The sequence below is a fragment of the Petromyzon marinus genome, chromosome 53 (assembly GCF_048934315.1).
Source record: "Petromyzon marinus isolate PM22_M1 ecotype Great Lakes invasive population chromosome 53, UKy_Petmar_22M1.pri1.0, whole genome shotgun sequence".
Classification (NCBI taxonomy): domain Eukaryota; kingdom Metazoa; phylum Chordata; class Hyperoartia; order Petromyzontiformes; family Petromyzontidae; genus Petromyzon; species Petromyzon marinus.
In genome coordinates, this window is record NC_133719.1 from 11,336,732 (window position 1) to 11,356,891 (window position 20,160).

The 20,160-nt window shown below is 58.5% G+C and overlaps 1 protein-coding gene across 2 annotated transcripts in view; it reads right to left on the reverse strand.

The window, feature by feature from the left end:
- Positions 1-11,254: 11,254 nt before the first annotated feature.
- LOC116953885 (uncharacterized) overlaps positions 11,255-20,160 on the reverse strand; it is a 52,794-nt gene continuing 43,888 nt past the window's right edge. For both annotated transcript variants that reach the window (XM_076052023.1, XM_076052022.1), the window contains exons 13-19: positions 19,458-19,571; positions 17,268-17,381; positions 16,384-16,503; positions 14,375-14,402; positions 13,444-13,529; positions 13,048-13,125; positions 11,255-12,098 (exon numbers count right to left, since the gene is read on the reverse strand). In XM_076052023.1, the coding sequence (XP_075908138.1) occupies positions 11,785-12,098; positions 13,048-13,125; positions 13,444-13,529; positions 14,375-14,402; positions 16,384-16,503; positions 17,268-17,381; positions 19,458-19,571 (854 nt within the window). In that variant the 3' untranslated portion in view covers positions 11,255-11,784. The remainder of the gene's footprint in view (positions 12,099-13,047; positions 13,126-13,443; positions 13,530-14,374; positions 14,403-16,383; positions 16,504-17,267; positions 17,382-19,457; positions 19,572-20,160) is intronic.

Below are 20,160 nucleotides of genomic sequence, written 5' to 3' on the forward strand. Positions count from 1 at the left end.
CCACACAGAGACACATAGAGACACATAGAGACCCATAGAGATACATAGAGACCCATAGAGATACATAGAGATACATAGAGACCCATAGAGACACATATAGATGCATAGAGACATATAGATACATAGAGATACATTGAGACACAAGCCAAAGCAGTGAGACTGTGGCCATTCAACCCACACTCTGGACCCCACAGTGAACCCACTGTGGTCTGCGCTCCTTCAACAGTGGAGGAGGTGGAGGAGGAAGAGGTGGAGGAGGTGGAGGAGGAAGAGGTGGAGGAGGAAGAGCGACACGACACCAACTCTTTCGTCTCTCTTTTTCTGCTGATGCCCTCTCGTCGTGGCCAGCAGCAGCAGCGGCAGGAGGCCTCCACATTGGCGTCTGTCTCGCGATCCCATTGCTGCCATACTCAGGGGTAGAATGAGGCGGACGCTCATCTCCCGTTTACAGCCCCGAGCCAGTGGTGGACATTCCACGTTCCTATGGCGGTGGCAAGTCTACTCTGTCGGACATCTGTCGCCCGTGTCAACATCCCCAATGCGCACGAGCGCGCTTTAACAATCGAGCTCCTCTTGTCTTAAGTCGCTGTCAAAATACAAACACTCAGTGCTTGGCTGATAACATCTTCATAGATAGAGGACTGCTGAGCTGGGAGTGGAGAGGGTGCGGGGAGTGGAATTTGACGCGGGATCCTCACCGCGTGGCTGCTGCTGTTGCCTTCACACTGTGGCTCCACCTCCTGGCGCCTCTGAGTCGTCCTCTCTCTCTGAGTCGTCCTCTCTCTCTGAGTCGTCCTCTCTCTGAGTCGTCCTCTCTCTCTCTGAGTCGTTCTCTCTCTGAGTCGTCCTCTCTCTCAGAGTCGTCCTCTCTCTCTGAGTCGTCCTCTCTCTCTGAGTCGTCCTCTCTCTCTGAGTCGTCCTCTCTCTCTCTGAGTCGTTCTCTCTCTGAGTCGTCCTCTCTCTCTGAGTCGTCCTCTCTCTGAGTCGTCCTCTCTCTCTGAGTCGTCCACTCTCTCTCTCTGAGTCGTCCTCTCTCTCTGAGTCGTCCTCTCTCTCTGAGTCGTCCTCTCTCTCTGAGTCGTCCTCTCTCTCTCTCTGAGTCGTCCTCTCTCTCTGAGTCGTCCTCTCTCTCTCTGAGTCGTCCTCTCTCTGAGTCGTCCTCTCTCTCTCTGAGTCGTCCTCTCTCTCTCTCTCTCCCTCTCTACGAGGGCGATGGGCAGATCTCGTGGGGTGGCGATGGTGGGGCAAGTGCTTTACGAGTCGACCTCGTGATCCTTGCTCCAGACCCAATTGAGCAAAACGCGACCCATTGACAAGGTGGCAGGGATTCAGAGACAGACGAGGCCGGAGGCAGCCACGCGCTAAGCCGACGCAAACAATCGTCCACGCTCTGCCGTCCCCTACATATTGCGATGTTTTAAAGCAAAATAACGACTCGGAGTGCGCCGACTGGACGAGTCGCAGACGAGAGGCAGCGGCGGCAGCGGCCACGCGATGGCGAGGATTCGGCGCGCCCAGCAATTTGCCGAGCTCTGCGGTGCCTCTGTATATGAAGGTGGTATGGGCCAATTCACGAGTGTTTACATGTGGGAGGGAACACGCAGTGGACGGAGAAAACCCCACGCGCGCGAGGGGGAAACACTCGATCCCAAGGGGTCGGCAACCTGCGGGATTCGCGAGCCGGGTCCGCGTGGTGGCTCTTCAGTGACTGTCTGGGGACGTCATTCATGAAGGATCCACCGTCGTCTCGTGTTCCACACAGGGCATTGCGGCTCCGGTAATATCGAGTTGGTTAGAGAATCCCCCCAACACGTCTCCTCTTGTTACGTCAGTTTAACGCGTAGTAGATGTTTCGCGACGAATATCATCCACAATACAGGGGGGGGGGGGGGTTGTTGGGTGAGATCGCGTAAGAATGTAAATGTGTCGTTCAACCCGCCACCACCCGACACAGCCAACTAGTTAAGGCTGTGTCACGTAGACAGAACGTGGACAATTCGTCACCAGTACAGCACACGCGGCGGTTGTGTGTTGGAGAGCAAATCCATGTCGATGTTGTGGACTGTGAACGTTGTGGCTCGGCTCTCCACCACACCGGCTGGTGCTGTACTAGTAACGAATTGGCCACGTTCTGTTTACTTGACACAAACTTTACAAGTTGGCTGTGTCGGGTGGTGGCGGGTTTAACGACACAACATTCATATTTACGCGAACTAACCCAACAAAAAGAACCCCTGTTGTTATGATGATCTCGCTGTGTTGGTTGCGGACCGCTGCTCTCGCCCCTGAAGGTCGCTCCTGTGCCGCCATCTCCCGGCGAGAGGGGGCACGGCGCCTCCTCCGCGCCCCCAGGGAGGAGCGCGTCGCGCCGTCTGTGAGTGGTCCACCAACCCTCTGTGTGTGGTCCACCAACCCTCTGTGTGTGACCCACCAACCCTGTGTGTGTGACCCACCAACCCTCTGTGTGTGGTGCACCAACCCTCTGTGTGTGGTCCACCAACCCTCTGTGTGTGACCCACCAACCCTCTGTGTGTGGTCCACCAACCCTCTGTGTGTGACCCACCAACCCTCTGTGTGTGACCCACCAACCCTCTGTGTGTGACCCACCAACCCTCTGTGAGTGGTCCACCAACCCTCTGTGAGTGGTCCACCAACCCTCTGTGTGTGACCCACCAACCCTATGTGTGTGACCCACCAACCATCTGCGTGTGACCCACCAACCCTCTGTGTGTGACCCACCAACCATCTGTGTGTGACCCACCAACCCTCTGTGTGTGACCCACCAACCCTCTGTGTGTGACCCACCAACCCTCTGTGTGTGACCCACCAACCCTCTGTGAGTGGTCCACCAACCATCTGTGAGTGGTCCACCAACCCTCTGTGTGTGGTCCACCAACCCTCTGTGTGGTCCACCAACCCTCTGTGTGGTCCACCAACCCTCTGTGTGTGACCCACCAACCCTCTGTGTGTGACCCACCAACCCTCTATGTGTGACCCACCAACCCTCTGTGTGTGGTCCACCAACCCTCTATGTGTGACCCACCAACTCTCTGTGTGTGACCCACCAACCCTCTGTGAGTGGTCCACCAACCCTCTGTGTGTGACCCACCAACCCTCTGTGTGTGGTCCACCAACCCTCTGTGTGTGGTCCACCAACCCTCTGTGAGTGACCCACCAACCTTCTGTGTGTGGTCCACCAACCCTCTGTGTGTGACCCACCAACCCTCTGTGAGTGATCCACCAACCCTCTGTGTGTGGTCCACCAACCCTCGCTGCTGCTGCCTTCTTCACAGTGGCAGGATTACAGGCAGCCACTTGCAGCAGCGTAGCCACCAGAGCATCACCACGATGACGATGGTGGTGGTGACGACGATGGTGGTGATGGTCGTGACGATGATGATGGTGGTGACGATGATGGTGGTGACGATGATGATGGTGACGATGATGATGACGATGATGATGACGATGATGACGATGATAACGATGATAACGATGATGGTGATGATGATGGTGATGATGATGACGACGATGATGGTGATGATGATGGTGATGATGACGATGATGATGACGATAACGATGATGATGATGGTGATGATGCGCACCTCAATCTCACCGCACACTGCGACTCGCCGCTACGTCACACAGAGCGCCTTGCTGACCGAACCACCCTGGACATCTGTCATCAAGAGCTTCACGGCTCATCGGATTCATCCTCCTGCAGTCTAAATAAACATTCCGAGTCGGTTTCCAATCCACTCTTTATTCGAGTAAGTGCCACACAGTCAGGGAAATGTTGTCAAATCGACATGACGGCTATAAGGAAACACACACACACGCGCGCGCGCGATGTATATTGTTCGTCCTTCCAAACCCAACCGCATCCTACACTTCGAACGGGGTAGACACGAGCACGAAGACAAAGACCCCCCGTGTAGCCTGCGCAGACTGTTGGGGCAAGTGCCGTTAGCGAGCAGCAGCAGCACCTATGAAGGCTACCGGCACTGTGGCATACGAGGGGGTGGGTGGCCAGCAACACGCCCGGCCGCCTTTGTCTCCCCAGTGGCGATGTTTACTACACACCGCACCAGGTACTCATTTGAGGCCGAGTCGACCTAGGGGAGGCCAAGGACCGGTTCGGATATGCGTCACCGGTGTTGGCCGTGAGCGGGAATCGAACTCGGGTCGTCGGGTTCGTAGCGCTGCGCCGCGCTAACCGCTGTGCCACCGTTCCCCGCTCCGTGCGTTTGCTGCACTTCACAGGCGCAGCTCGCTAACAGCACTTGCCCCAACAGTCCCGTTAAGGCTGCTCGGGGGACCTTTGTCTTTGTTGCTTCACGCTGTGCTAGACAAACGCGTTGACGGGCCGCGGGGAACGGGACGTCGCCTCCAGCTTGTTGTCCTTCCCCCGCACCTCCGATTCGCCACGGTTCGCCACGTACGGTGCGAAAGAAGTTCAACGTAGGGTAACCGACTCCATCCCATCGCAAGCGGTGATGGTCGATCACGGGGCACTCCGCCCCAGCGGTGATGGTCACGAGGCACTCCACTCCACTCCAGCGGTGATGGTCACGAGGCACTCCACTCCACTCCCCACCAGCGGTGATGGTCACGAGGCACTCCACTCCACTCCCCACCAGCGGTGATGGTCACGAGGCACTCCACTCCACTCCCCCCCAGCGGTGATGGTCACGGGGCACTCCACTCCACTCCCCCCCAGCGGTGATGGTCACGAGGCACTCCAGTCCACTCCAGCGGTGATGGTCACGAGGCACTCCACTCCACTCCCCCCCAGCGGTGATGGTCACGGGGCACTCCACTCCACTCCCCCTAGCGGTGATGGTCACGGGGGACTCCACTCCACTCTCCCCCAGCGGTGATGGTCACGGGGCACTCCACTCCACTCCCCACCAGCGGTGATGGTCACGAGGCACTCCACTCCACTCCCCCCCTAGCGGTGATGGTCACGAGGCACTCCACTCCACTCCCCCCCAGCGGTGATGGCCACGAGGCACTCCACTCACTCCCCACCAGCGGTGATGGTCACGGGGCACTCCACTCCACTCCACTCACCCCTAGCGGTGATGACCGTGCCGGGTTGGCCGGGAGTCTCCACTCGAGCTGACGTTCCATTTTACTCCGATTGGTGTCGAAGTGAAAAGCGATCCGGCAGGCGTTCGACGAAGAGGACATTTCAAAAAATAAAATGAAGCAACGTAACTGAGGTCCGTTCCATGGTGAACAGACGTCACGGTGTCATCACGTGGCGTTTATTTGTTAAATATTCCCTTTGCCAGTGGAACGATACGACACGGAGAGCATGACGTCATTACGTGATTACGTCATGACGTCATTACGCCATAGTGGGCCAACAAACGTCCCGGAGCCTCCAAATCCCGCGTCCGGGTCCCGGGTCTTCGCGCCGTGCCCCTTGAGCCCTCCCTGCTCAGCCTTCCCCGTTTCGCGTCCGGGGTTGTGCGAACCGGCGTGCTGTCCGGCGTTTCGCTCTACGAGCCATCTTCAGTTTCCCCTGCGCAGCTGCCGGGGGGCACGTACGGCGAAACGTCGAACAAGGCGCAGCGCGGGACTACCCCCAACGCTGTCCCCTCCCTCGCACCCGAGCACGCATCGCAGAGATGCAACACAGATCCCGTGGGGGACTCAGTCCCAGTTCCAACGACGCCACCCCCCCCCCCCCAAGAGTTGTTTCTCTGTGGAACCCAAACCGAGTGGGACCTCAGCAAGCCCCTCGCCCCCCCCCGTGTCCCCCTCGTCCCCCCCCCTCGTCCCCCTCGCCCCCCAGTGTCCCCCTCGCCCCCCCCCAGTGTCCCCATCGTCCCCTCCCCCCTCGTCCCCCTCGCCCCCCCCTCGTCCCCCTCGTCCCCCCCCCCGTGTCCCCCTCGTCCCCCCCCTCGTCCCCCTCGTCCGTCCCCCCCTCGTCCCCCTCGTCCCCCCCCCAGTGTCTCCCCAGTGTCCCCCCCCCCCCCAGTGTCCCCCCTCGTCCCCCCCTCTCGCTCTGATATCGGCGGATTTGTGCCGTGAGTCCGCCGCACAATGTTAGCCACCTCAAGATGTTAACTACCTCGCCTGGTACGCAGGAGGTCGCGGGTTCGAACCCGACCCTGACGCCTGCTGCTGCTGTACATGTGGAGTTGGCGCGTCTCTCTCATCATCATCACGGTGGCTAGGAGATGTTAACTACCTCGCCTGGTACGCAGGAGGTCGCGGGTTCGAACCCGACCCTGACGCCTGCTGCTGTACATGTGGAGTTGGCGCGTCTCTCTCTTTCTCATCATCATCACGGTGGCTAGGAGATGTTAACTACCTCGCATGGTGTACAGGAGGTCGTGGGTTCCATCCCAACCCTGACGCCTGCTGCTGCTGTATATTTGGAGTTTGCGTGTCTCTCTCTCCCCGTGGTCGCGTGGATTTTTCTCCGGGTCCTCCGGTTTCTCCCTCCACATTTAGAATCAACATCGCCACGCGTTTCGAGTGTTTGGCCGCTGCTATAAATGTCCACGTCATGATGATGATAAGCCGCTACTTTGTAGAGCTTTCGCTTGTGGCCAGGTCGATTCTGGAAAGAGCGACATCGCTCAGTGGGACCTCACCTGGGCACATCAAAATTAGTTCCGTTGAGAATTCGCTGCCCGACTCGAGACACTTGGTGACAACAGGGTGGGTGATGGTGGGGGTGAGTGGGGGGGGTGGGGGGTGAGTGGGGGTGGGTGATGGTGGGGGTGAGTGGGGGTGGGTGATGGTGGGGGTGAGTGGGGGTGAGTGGGGGTGGGTGGGGTGAGTGGGGGTGGGTGATGGTGGGGTGAGTGGGGGTGGGTGATGGTGGGGGGTGGGTGATGGTGGGTGATGGTGGGGGTGAGTGGGGGTGAGTGATGGTGGGGGTGGGTGATGGTGGGGGTGGGTGATGGTGAGGGTGAGTGATGGTGGGGGTGGTGATGGTGGGGGTGGGTGATGGTGGGGGTGAGTGATGGTGAGTGATGGTGGGGGTGGGTGATGGTGAGGGTGAGTGATGAAGGTGAATGATGGTGAGTGATGGTGAATGATGGTGGGGTGGGTGATGGTGAGTGATGGTGAAGGTGAGTGATGGTGATGGTGGGGTGATGGTGGGGTTGAGTGATGGTGGGTGATGGTGGGTGATGAGTGATGGTGGGGGAAGGTGAGTGATGGTGGGTGATGGTGGGGGTGAGTGATGGTGATGGTGGGTGATGGTGATGGTGGGGGTGAGTGATGGTGATGGTGGGTGATGGTGAGTGATGGTGGGTGATGGTGGGGGTGAGTGATGGTGATGGTACGTGATGGTGGGTGATGGTGGGGGTGAGTGATAGTGGGTGATGGTGGGGGTGAGTGATAGTGGGGGTGGGTGATGGTGGGGTGAGTGATGGTGAGTGATGGTGGTTAATGGTGATGGTGGTTAATGATGAAGGTGGGTTATGGTGAGGGTGAGTGATGAAGGTGAATGATGGTGGGGTTGGGTGATGGTGAGTGATGGTGAAGGTGAGTGATGGTGGGTGATGGTGGGTGATGGTAGGGGTGAGTCATGGTGATGGTGGGTGATGGTGGGGGTGAGTGATGGTGGGGGTGGGTGATGGTGGGGGTGGGTGATGGTTAGGGTGAGTGATGGTGAGTGATGGTGGATGATGGTGGGGGTGATGATGAGTGATGGTGAGTGATGGTGGGTGATGGTGGGGGTGAGTGATGGTGGGGGTGAGTGATGGTGGGTGATGGTGGGGGTGAGTGATGGTGGGGGTTAGTGATGATGGGGGTGAGTGATGGTGGGGGTGATGATGAGTGATGGTGGGTGATGGTGGGGTGAGTGATGATGGGGGTGGGTGATGGTTGGGGTGAGTGATGGTGAGTGATGGTGGGTGATGGTGGGGTGAGTGATGGTGGGGGTGAGTGATGGTGGGTGATGGTGGGGGTGAGTGATGGTGGGGGTTAGTGATGATGGGGTGAGTGATGGTGGGGGTGATGATGAGTGATGTTGGGTGATGGTGGGGGTGAGTGATGGTGGGGGTTAGTGATGATGGGGGGGGAGTTATGGTGGGGGTGATGATGAGTGATGGTGGGTGCTGGTGGGGGTGAGTGATGGTGAGTGATGGTGAGTGATGGTGGGTGATGGTGGGGGTGAGTGATGATGGGGGTGAGTGATGATGGGGAAGAGTGATGGTGGGAGTGAGTGATGGTGATGGTGGGTGATGGTGAGTGATGGTGAGTGATGGTGAGTGATGGTGGGGTAAGTGATGATGGGGGTGGGTGATGGTTGGGGTGAGTGATGGTGAGTGATGGTGGGTGATGGTGGGAGTGGGTGATGGTGGGGTGAGTGATGGTGAGTGATGGTGAGTGATGGTGGGTGATGGTGAGTGTGGTGAGTGATGGTGGGTGATGGTGGGGGTGAGTGATGGTGAGTGATGGTGGGTGATGGTGAGTGATGGTGAGTGATGGTGGGGGTGAGTGATGGTGGGTGATGGTGAGTGATGGTGATGGTGGGTGATGGTGAGTGATGGTGAGTGATGGTGATGGTGAGTGATGGTGGGGGTGAGTGATGGTGAGTGATGGTGAGGGGTGATGCGTGATGGTGAGTGATGGTGAGTGTGGTGGGTGATGGTGGGGGTGATGTGGTGGTGATGGTGGGGGGGGGGGGGATACACCCCAGTAGAGGTGGCACGTGATTACTCGTCACATCCGTAGCCATGAACGAAAGATGTTCAGGATGTGGTGTGCCGGGCAACGGACATTCTGTCCAAGTCACCAACCTGGACAGAATTGGCTGAAATTAAACCCAAGACTCACACGGGACCTAAACACTTGGTGAGCACTCCGTTTCTCACTCAGTCATTCCCACGGCGTTGGTGGACTGCAGAAGGTTGGCGCTTGACTTGCAGGAGCCATAGACACGAAGCACAGGTTCCAAACGGGTCGTGGTGAGCTCATGTGCGGACAGAGACTCGTGGACTTACACAGAGACTCATGGACTTAAACAGAGACTTGTGGACTTACACAGAGACTTGTGGACTTGCACAGCGACTCATGGACTTAAACAGAGACTCGTGGACATACACAGAGACTCGTGGACTTACACAGAGACTCGTGGACTTAAACAGAGACTCGTGGACTTACACAGAGACTCATGGACTTACACAGAGACTCGTGGACTTACACAGAGACTCATGGACTTACACAGAGACTCGTGGACTTACACAGAGACTCGTGGACTTGCACAGAGACTCATGGACTTGCACAGAGACTCGTGGACTTGCACAGAGACTCGTGGACTTGCACAGAGACTCAACTGGACTTACACAGAGACTCGTGGACTTACAGAGACTCGTGGACTTGCACAGAGACTCGTGGACTTGCACAGAGACTCGTGGACTTAAACAGAGACTCATGGACTTGCACAGAGACTCGTGGACTTGCACAGAGACTCGTGGACTTACACAGAGACTCGTGGACTTACACAGAGACTCGTGGACTTACACAGAGACTTGTGGACTTACACAGAGACTCGTGGACTTACACAGACTTGTGGACTTACACAGAGACTCATGGACTTACACATAGACTCATGGACTTGCACAGAGACTCATGGACTTACACAGAGACTCGTGGGCTTACACAGAGACTCATTGACTTGCACAGAGACTCATGGACTTACACAGAGACTCGTGGCTTACACAGAGACTCATGGACTTACAGAGAGACTCATTGACTTGCACAGAGACTCATGGACTTGCACAGAGACTCAAGGACTTGCAAAGAGACTCATGGACTTGCAAAGAGACTCATGGACTTACACAGAGACTTGTGGACTTACACAGAGACTCGTGGACTTACACAGAGACTTGTGGACTTACACAGAGACTCATGGACTTACACAGAGACTCATGGACTTGCACAGAGACTCATGGACTTACACAGAGACTCGTGGGCTTACACAGAGACTCATGGACTTGCACAGAGACTCATGGACTTACACAGAGACTCGTGGGCTTACACAGAGACTCATTGACTTGCACAGAGACTCATGGACTTACAGAGAGACTCATGGACTTACACAGAGACTCATGGACTTGCACAGAGACTCATTGACTTACACAGAGACACGTGGACTTACACAGAGACTCGTGGACTTACACAGAGACTCATGGACTTACAGAGAGACTCATGGACTTACAAAGAGACTCATGGACTTACACAGAGACTCATGGACTTGCACAGAGACTCGAGGACTTACACAGAGACTCATTGACTTACAGAGAGACTCGTGGACTTACACAGAGACGCATGGACATACAGAGAGACTCATGGACTTACATAGAGACTCATGAATGTTCATGGAGACCCAGAGACTCACACAGGGCTTAACTTGCCACTGAATATATCGCGGGCCGACGACACGGACGGACGGACGGCTCCGTCCCGCAAATGGGAAGGCGGCTGTGGCTTCTTTACGAGACGTGCGCAGCTGAAATAAATAGCAGTGCTCTACTCTTGTAAATAAATAACATCGCTTGGAATATATTAAAGTAGCCCCCCTCCCCAGACCCCCCCCCCCCAAGTTCCCCTCTCTCCCACCGCCGTGGAATAGCCGGGGCCTGAGGCAGAGTGAAGTTTGACCCCTGAGCCGAGTAAAGTTGTAGCCAAGGTTTTTCCGCTGCACGTTTTAGCGACGGCTCGCGGCCCCCCCCCTCCTCCGCTCCCTACCCCCTCCTCCGCCCCCCCCCATTCCCCCTCCTCCGATCCCCCATCCCCCCTCCTCCGCCCCCCCCAGCACACCCCCTCCCCAGCCCCCCCTCCTCCGCTCCCCCCAGCCCCCCCTCCTCCGCTCCCCCCCAGCCCCCCCAGGCTCTCTCTTGCCGCTCGCTGCAAGAGACCCTGGGCGGTGTTTGTGAGCGAGGGTCGACGGAGCGAGATTCCTGTCCCACGGCTCTCCTCGGAGCCCCCCCCCCACCCCCGCAACATCGGGGCTGCTGTTGGCGGCGCTCGTTAGGGCAGGCGGTGACCTCCAGGGTTCAACGGGGGGGGGGGTCGGGGGGTTAGCGGTTCACACCGGGAGAGCACCCACCCACCCCACCCACCCCACCCCGCCCCACCAACCACACACTACCCCACCAACCACCCACCAACCCCTCCCACCCCACCCCACCCACCCCACCCACCCACCGCACCCCACCCCACCCCACCCACCCCGCCCCACCAACCACACACTACCCCACCAACCCACCCACCCACCCCACCCCACCCACAACCGCACGGCGTGATCGCTGTCGTGGTGGTCGCGCTCCTCCGCTGGGGCGAGGCGAGCGCCAGGATCCTCTTTTAAGTCGTCCGAAGATTTGGTTTTGAGTCCCTCGACTTCTGCTCCGAGGCCGTGGTGGCAGCGTGCGTCTTAAAGCCTCCGCTCTTGGTACCCCGGGGAGGGGCATCGCGCGTCAAAAAGTAATAAAATATTTAGTTTAGTTTAGTCCTCAATAATACAAATCTAAAACCAATTTCTTTCTTTCACAGGGGCCACTGGCTCGCCCAGCGTTTACATTCACTCCGAAATGTAGTTCTGGCAACCCGGCCCGGCAGATCCCTCCGCCGAGCGAAGCGGCTCCAGCTCCGCGGCCTGCAGGCGTATACCGCCGCCGCCGCCACGGGGGTCGGAAAAGTAGTCCACGACGAATCCCTCGGCGCCCCTCTCCGCGCGCAGGTTCGACTTGAACGACCTGAACGACTTGAGGTCCTCTCCGCGCACGGAGCGCTCCGCCCACTCGTTGACGTCCCTCACGTCGAGCGCCGTCGCCACGGCGACCGCCTCCTCCGCGCCCTCGCCGAGTTTCCCCGCCGAGCCCGGCCGCCGCGCGTTGTTGAGGCTCTCCGGGTCGCGCCGGGCCGCGTCCCCGTCTCCCCGCCGCAGCCTCCCCAGGAGGCCGCGCAGCCGCCGCCCCGTGCCGGCCGCCGGCGCCCTCCCCCCGCGTGCCGCCCGAGGCGGCGGCGGCGGCGGCGGCGGCGGCAGAGCCACAGCGAGAGAGCGGCGAGCAGCGGCACCGCCAGGATCGGCAGCGCCACCGGCGCCGTGACATCCTCGCCGGCGTCCGCTGGAACGGGTCGGGGTGGGGGGGCACAGTGACGAGGCGCCTGTGGGCACCGCTGCTAGCAGGGGGGGGGGGGTCACCCCGGGCTCACTCGCTGCGGCGCTCGCTCGACACAGGCGGGGAGATTCTGGAAACTTGAGAGTTGTCGCCACTGCCGCGCCGGGAGATTGAACAGTTGATCTGTGGATTGCAAGGCCCGCGCGCTGACCATTACACTGCGACCGCATCATCCCCCGCGTACTAAACCCAACGGCGATTGTGAACCCACAATGCTCAATCCTGAGGCTGACCCTCCTGGGTCCGAGCAAGCGCACCCCACGTGCTGACCCGGCGGGTGGGCGGGGCGCTCTGGGCGACCACTGCCGGATTATCCTCGCAGCACCAGTCGCTACAAATGCGACGGGCCCCGCACTTTCAAGGGCACCGCGATAAATGCTTTCAAGGTATCTTTTCCGGTTCAGTGATTCTGCACTTGCTCTACTACCGTAGTACTATACCGCCTTCGACTTTGACGAACGACTGGGTGTTTAAGGTTAGCGATTTGTCGTATTATCTGGCTGTATATCAAATGAAAAAAAATACAATTTACTATGCAAGTTAAAAATGTGTGTTTTTCTTATTTAGGGCCCCTTTATAACATAAGCTAGAGGCCGCGCACTCGCTTAAGGATCGAATGTTAAGAGAAAAGGGGCAGCTTCTGCAAACCTCTGCCAACGTCGCCAAACAAGGACGGCCGACAGAAAACGAAAAATAACCCAGCTGCATTGCCACGCGGAGGCCTAGCGGGGCCCCTCCGGCCCTCCTGGCCCCCCACGGTGCAAGGGACGGAATGAGGGACCCCCGTCAAACTTCCCTCTTTGTGGCCCCACACCCGGGACCCCACCCCCACCCCCCGGGGCCTCGTGCCCCGACGCGGGCGCCGGGAGGCCGCGAGCGGCCGGGCGGCACCCACCTGCCTCGCCGGCGCGCTCCGTGACGGCGCCGGGCGTCGCGGCGCTCCCCGTGGGGTCACCGGCGTCGCTCGCCAGGCCTGGCAGTGGGGAGGGGGAGGCAAAGACAAAGGTCCCAGGTATAGCCTTTGACAGACTGTCGGGGCAAGTGCTGGTGGTGAGCGCCGACGGAAGCCAACGAGCCTCTCTCTTCCCAGTGCTGATGTTTACAACGCCGCAGCAGCTGCTCATTTCAAGGCTGAGTCGACCTAGGAGAGCGCGGCAAGGGCCGCGTGGCCGCTAGGCCACAGCGTCGGCACCCCAGCTGCCGTGACCGTCCACCACTGGACGGCCGCGACCCCGTGGGGTCGCGCGAGCGGGACGCCGTGGGGTCGCGCGAGCGGGACACGGAGCCGTACCCAGGCGGCAGTCGGGCCCCGTGAATCCGTGGGGGCATTCGCAGCGGAACCAGTTCTCTCCGTCCACGCAGGAGCCACCGTTGTAGCTGTGGGCGGCAGGCGAGTGGCGAATCTTCAGTTTATTTTACTTTTATTTGTTTGCGCTCGTGGAAAAACCCAGAAAAGCCTCACTGAGAGTCGTCCATGCAGTAGGGGACGACGTTGCTACGTACAGGATAACATTCTTCCTTCACCACGCTAGTCAGTGCGGTTCGGTTAAGGGGTGCGCCCAATAAATACCCAGCGAAAAGACTCGCTCAGGTGAGCCACGGCCGGGAATCGAACTCGAGTTACCGGGTCCGCAGCGTCAAGCGCGAACCGCTCTGCCGCTATTCCCCCCCCCCCCACCGCAACTTCAACAGAAGGCAAAATCATTTCTTCTTATACTTGCCCGTAACCGGATCACGCCGGAGTGAGCCCCGATACTCGTCAGATCTATGAAGCTAAGCAGGGTTGGGCCTGGACGACGCACGGATGGGCGACCACCAACCCCACTAATGTTGCCGGTGCGACGTGGTGAGCAGCACCGGAACTTGAGCTCTCACGTGGTTAAGCAAAAATAATTTTGACAACTTGACCAGCGTGGTGGTGGTAAGGTATGGTCAGGTATGGGTGGGGGGGGTGGAGGGGTGGGGCTGGGGTGGAGGGGTGGGGGGTGTGCCTGGGGGGGTGGAGAGGTGGGGGGGTCCTCATTCTTTTAGCAAACAGCAGCATTTGAAAAGCTGCTGCATCTGCATTATCGGTTCTTACGCGTGATCGTGATTGGTTGGGCATGCCCGTTGGGCACCCAAACGAAATGTGATTGGCTGCGGCGGTATTGTTCACGGCGGTGTTGTTCACGGCGGTGTTGTTCACGGCGGCGTTGTGCAGCGGTGGGGGCACAGTGACTCACCACGGGTGGGGGTTGCAGTCGTTGACATCTGCAAACAGACGGAGAATTCACAGAGGTGGAATTCGGTGAAAGTCAACTCGCCACGCCGCCACCACCACCACCGGCGCCACGGCCACCGCCACGGCCACCGCACGGAACGGCGACTCAGAGGCGCCCGGAGGAGAGGCAGCAGCAGCAGCAGCCACGCAGCGGTGAAGCGGTCAAGTTGCCGGTGGCAACAATTGCCCAAGCTCTGCGGTCCTCTATACAGGGTGCTTAAAAAAAATGTTTAACGTTTATATGGAACTATCGTTTTTAATGGAAAAAGAACGAAAAATATTTCACTGTAACATGATAGCAAATGTAATGTTAATAGCTTCAAAAAGTTAAAGGGTCTCCATCGTTGTCAACGCTACGCCTGGAATCTTCCCCAGGTGGTCCTCCAGGGCTAGGAGGCAAATTTTCAGAAGTGTTCAAAGAAATTTGAAGCACCCTGCATATGAACGATTTATCAGCCAATTCATGAGTGTTTTCATGTGGGAGGAAGCAGTGCCTTGACATTTAGATCCAGACAGAACGCGACGAACAGTGGGAGCGAGATGTGCAAATGGCATTGTGCAAGAAGGCTTTCGAAGACTGTTGGGGCAAGTGCTGTTAGCGAGCAGCACCTATGAAGGCCGGCACGGCACACGAGGGGGTGGGTGGCCAGCACCACGCCCGTCCGCCTTTGTCTCCCCAGTGGCGATGTTTACACACCGCACCAGGTAATTATTTGAGGCTGAGTCGACCTAGGGGAGGCCCAGGACCGATTCAGATAATAGTCACCGCTGTTGGCCGTGAGCGGGAATCAAACTCGGGTCGCCGGGTTCATAACGCAGCGCGCTAACCACTACACTACCGCCCCCCATTACACACACACAGACACACAGACACAAAAACAGACACACAGACACACACACAGACACACAGACACAGACACACAGACAGACACACAGACACAGACACACAGACAGACAGACACACACACAGACACACAGACAGACACACAGACACACAGACAGACACACAGACACACAGACAGACACACAGACACACAGACAGACACACAGACACACAGACAGACACACAGAGACACACACACACAAACACACAGACACACACACAGACACACACACAGACAGACACACACACAGACACACAGACACACAGACACAGACACACAGACACACACACAGACACACAGACACACAGACACACACAGACACACAGACAGACACACACACACACACACAGACACACAGACAGACACACAGACACACAGACACACACACAGACACACAGACACACACAGACACACAGACACACACAGACACACAGACACACACACACAGACACACAGACACACACAGACACAGACACACAGACACACACACACACAGACACACAGACACAGACACACAGACACACACACAGACACACAGACACACACAGACACACAGACAGACACACACACACACAGACACACAGACAGACACACAGACACACAGACACACACACAGACACACACACAGACACACAGACACACACACAGACACACACACAGACACACACACAGACACACACACAGACACACACACACACAGAGACACACACACACAGACACACACAGACACACAGACAGACACACAGACACACAGACACACACAGACACACACAGACACACAGACACACACACACAGACACACAGACACACACAGACACAGACACACAGACAGACACACACAGACACACAGACACAGACACACAGACAGACACACAGACAGACACACAGACACAGACACACACACAGACACACACACACAGACACACAGACAGACACACACACACAGACACACAGACAGACACACACACACAGACACACAGACACACACACACAGACACACAGACACACAGACACACACACAGACACACAGACACACACACAGACACACAGACAGACACACACAGCGTGTGCCGTGTGCGCCACTGACTCTGTGCGCAGGTCGGTCCGTCCCAGCCGTCGCGGCACACGCAGGTGAAGGCGTCTGGGCCGCCCCCCACACACACGCCGCCGTCGCCGCACGGCCGCGCCGCGCACGCCGACGCCTCCGCTGAGAGAGACGGGGACCGGGGGTCAAAGTCTCGCACGGGCTGACTGCGGGTGGCAGCCCTAAAACCAAGCCACTCCATCGCTCAGCGAGTCACCCACCAAATTTACACACTCAATCACTCACCCACTAGCCCACTCACTCAATCATTCACCGACACGCTCACTCACCCGTCCGTCCACCCACTCACCCACCCACTCACTCGCTCACTCAATCATCCACTCACACACTGACGCGCCCATCCACCCACTCACCCATCCACTCACTCGCTCACCCACCCACACACTCACCCACTCAATCACCCATCCACACACTGACACGCCCATCCACCACACACTCACCCATCCACTCACTCACCCACTCACTCAACCACCCACTCACTCACCCACCCACCCACATACTCCCCCATCCACTCGCTCAACCACCCACCCTCCCCTCTAAGGTCGCCACCCCACCTGTCCAGGTTTCATCTTCCAAGGTTTCCACCTATCCGGGTGGACCCTCTAGGGTTGCCACTTGTCCAGGTTTGACCTGGACATTCCTGGAATTGGCATCTGTGGTTTGGGTGGCAGCAGGACCGAGATCTGGTGCCGGTATTGCCGAGTTGAGCTCCCGTTGCCCCTAGTGATGTGGCAGTGTTGAGAATAGACCCCGTGCTGAGTGAGAAGTACGTCCGGGTCTGCACTGTGGGAAAGGTGGCAACCCTAGCCTCGACCCCCCCCCCGCCCCTACCACCCCCCTCCCCACCCCCACGACACCGCTCGCACCCAGCGTGCAGCCGTGTCCGGTCCAGCCGGCCGCGCACGAACAGCTGTAGGTGTCGCCCAGGTCGTGACACGTGCCCCCGTTGTGACACGACAGCTCGTCGCACGGACCGCCTCCTGCTCCACGCACACACACCGTGGGAGGCGGGGGGGGGGGTGGTGCTCGGTCAGGGTCAAGAGGTCACCCCCCCTCCCCCTGTAAGATTTTTCGCAGCTGCTCGTCGTGTTCCAGGTGGCGGCGTTCCAGGTGGGGACTGCGTCTCGAGCGATGGAGATTACGAGGGGGGCTCAGCTCACGCCTCCATCACGGGCCGCAGTCACCTCGTGATGCAGTCAGACACCTCGTGATGAAGTCAGTCACCTCGTGATGCAGTCAGTCACCTCGTGATGCAGTCAGTCGCCTCGTGATGCAGTCACCTCGTGATGCAGTCAGTCGCCTCGTGATGCAGTCACCTCGTGATGCAGTCAGTCACCTCGTGATGCAGTCAGACACCTCGTGATCCAGTCACCTCGTGATGCAGTCAGACACCTCGTGATCCAGTCACCTCGTGATGCAGTCAGACACCTCGTGATCCAGTCACCTCGTGATGCAGTCAGTCACCTCGTGATCCAGTCACCTCGTGATGCAGTCAGTCACCTCGTGATGCAGTCAGTCTCCTCGTGATGCAGTCAGTCACCTCGTGATGCAGTCAGTCACCTCGTGATGCAGTCAGTCACCTCGTGATGCAGTCAGTCACCTCGTGATGCAGTCAGTCACCTCGTGATGCAGTCAGTCACCTCGTGATGCAGTCAGTCACCTCGTGATGCAGTCAGTCACCTCGTGATGCAGTCAGTCACCTCGTGATGCAGTCAGTCACCTCGTGATGCAGTCAGTCGCCTCGTGATGCAGTCAGTCACCTCGTGATGCAGTCAGACACCTCGTGATGCAGTCAGTCACCTCGTGATGCAGTCAGTCACCTCGTGATGCAGTCAGTCACCTCGTGATGCAGTCAGTCACCTCGTGATGCAGTCAGTCACCTCGTGATGCAGTCAGTCACCTCGTGATGCAGTCAGTCACCTCGTGATGCAGTCAGTCACCTCGTGATGCAGTCAGTCGCCTCGTGATGCAGTCAGTCACCTCGTGATCCAGTCACCTCGTGATGCAGTCAGTCACCTCGTGATCCAGTCACCTCGTGATGCAGTCAGTCACCTCGTGATGCAGTCAGACACCTCGTGATCCAGTCACCTCGTGATGCAGTCAGTCACCTCGTGATCCAGTCACCTCGTGATGCAGTCAGTCACCTCGTGATGCAGTCAGTCTCCTCGTGATGCAATCACCTCGTGCCGCAGTCACCTCGTGATGCAGTCAGTCACCTCGTGATCCAGTCACCTCGTGATGCAGTCAGTCACCTCGTGCCATAGTCAGTCACCTCGTGACGCAGTCAATCACCTCGTGCCGCAGTCAGTCACGCCGTGCCGCAGTCACCTCATGATGCAGTCAGTCTCCTCGTGCCGCAATCAGTCACCTCGTGATGCAGTCAGTCTCCTCGTGATGCAATCACCTCGTGATGCAGTCACCTCGTGATGCAGTCAGTCTCCTCGTGCCGCCGTCAGTCACCTCGTGACGCAGTCGCCTCGTGATGCACGGGGTGCCCCCTTTCAAATTAGTTTTTGAGTTGAGATGATGTGACGAGATGGTGGGCGGAGGCGGTGGGCGGAGATGGTGGGTGGAAATGGTGGGCGGAGGCGGTGGGTGGAGATGGTAGGCGGAGGCGGTGGGTGAAGGCGGTGGGCGGAGATGGTGGGTGGAGATGTTGGGTGGAGGCGGTGGGTGGAGGCGGTGGGCGGAGATGGTGGGTGGAGATGTTGGGTGGAGGCGGTGGGTGGAGATGGTGGGCGGAGGCGGTGGGTGGAGATGGTGGGTGGAGATGTTGGGTGGAGGCGGTGGGTGGAGGCGGTGGGTGGAGATGGTGGGCGGAGATGGTGGGTGGAGATGTTGGGTGGAGGCGGTGGGTGGAGATGGTGGGCGGAGGCGGTGGGCGGAGATGGTGGGTGGAGATGGTGGGCGGAGGCGGTGGGCGGAGATGGTGGGCGGAGGCGGTGGGCGGAGGCGGTGGGCGGAGATGTTGGGTGGAGGCAGTGGGCGGAGGCGGTGGGCGGAGGCGGTGGGTGGAGGCGGTCGGTGGAGGCGGTGGGTGGAGGCGGGGTACCCACGTGAGTGGCAGGTGCGCCCCTTCCACCCGCCCTGGCACTCGCACGCGAAGTCGTTGGCCAGGTCCTGGCAGAGGCCGCCGTTGAGGCAGGGGCTCGAGCCGCACTCGTCCACGTCTGCGACCGTGCGGGCGAGCGAACGAGGGAGGGGTTTTTATTTCACGAGCTGTGGAGAAGGGTCACTGCCCGAAACGTCGCCTATTTTTTTTTAAGGCGGTGTATATTGACGAATGCGTTGAGTTGCTTTTCTATTTGTTGTTCTATCGTTGAGATCGATTAATGTTCGGGAAGTGGAGGTCATCGATTAGCGTCGATCATTGAGCTCGCGATGCAGGCATTGAATCGTGTGGGCGGGACTACCTGGTCCCTGGGCGGAGCTACCCAAGTAGTGGGCGGGGTTACCTGGTTAGTGGGCGGGGCTACCTGGTCACTGGGCGGAGCTATCTGACTAGTGGGCGGGACTACCCGAGTAGTGATAAGAGCGACCTGGGTGGTGGGCGGGGCTACCCGAGTAGTGGGCGGGGCTACCAGAGTGGTGGGCGAGGCTACCTGAGTGGTGGGCGGGGCTACCCAAGTCGTGAGAGGAGCTACCTGGGTAGTGGGCGGGGCTACCTGAGTGGTGGGCGGGGCTACCCAAGTAGCTCATTCTGCTACCTGAGTAGCGGAATGAGCTACCAGTAGAGTGGGCGGGGTAACTTCAGTAGTG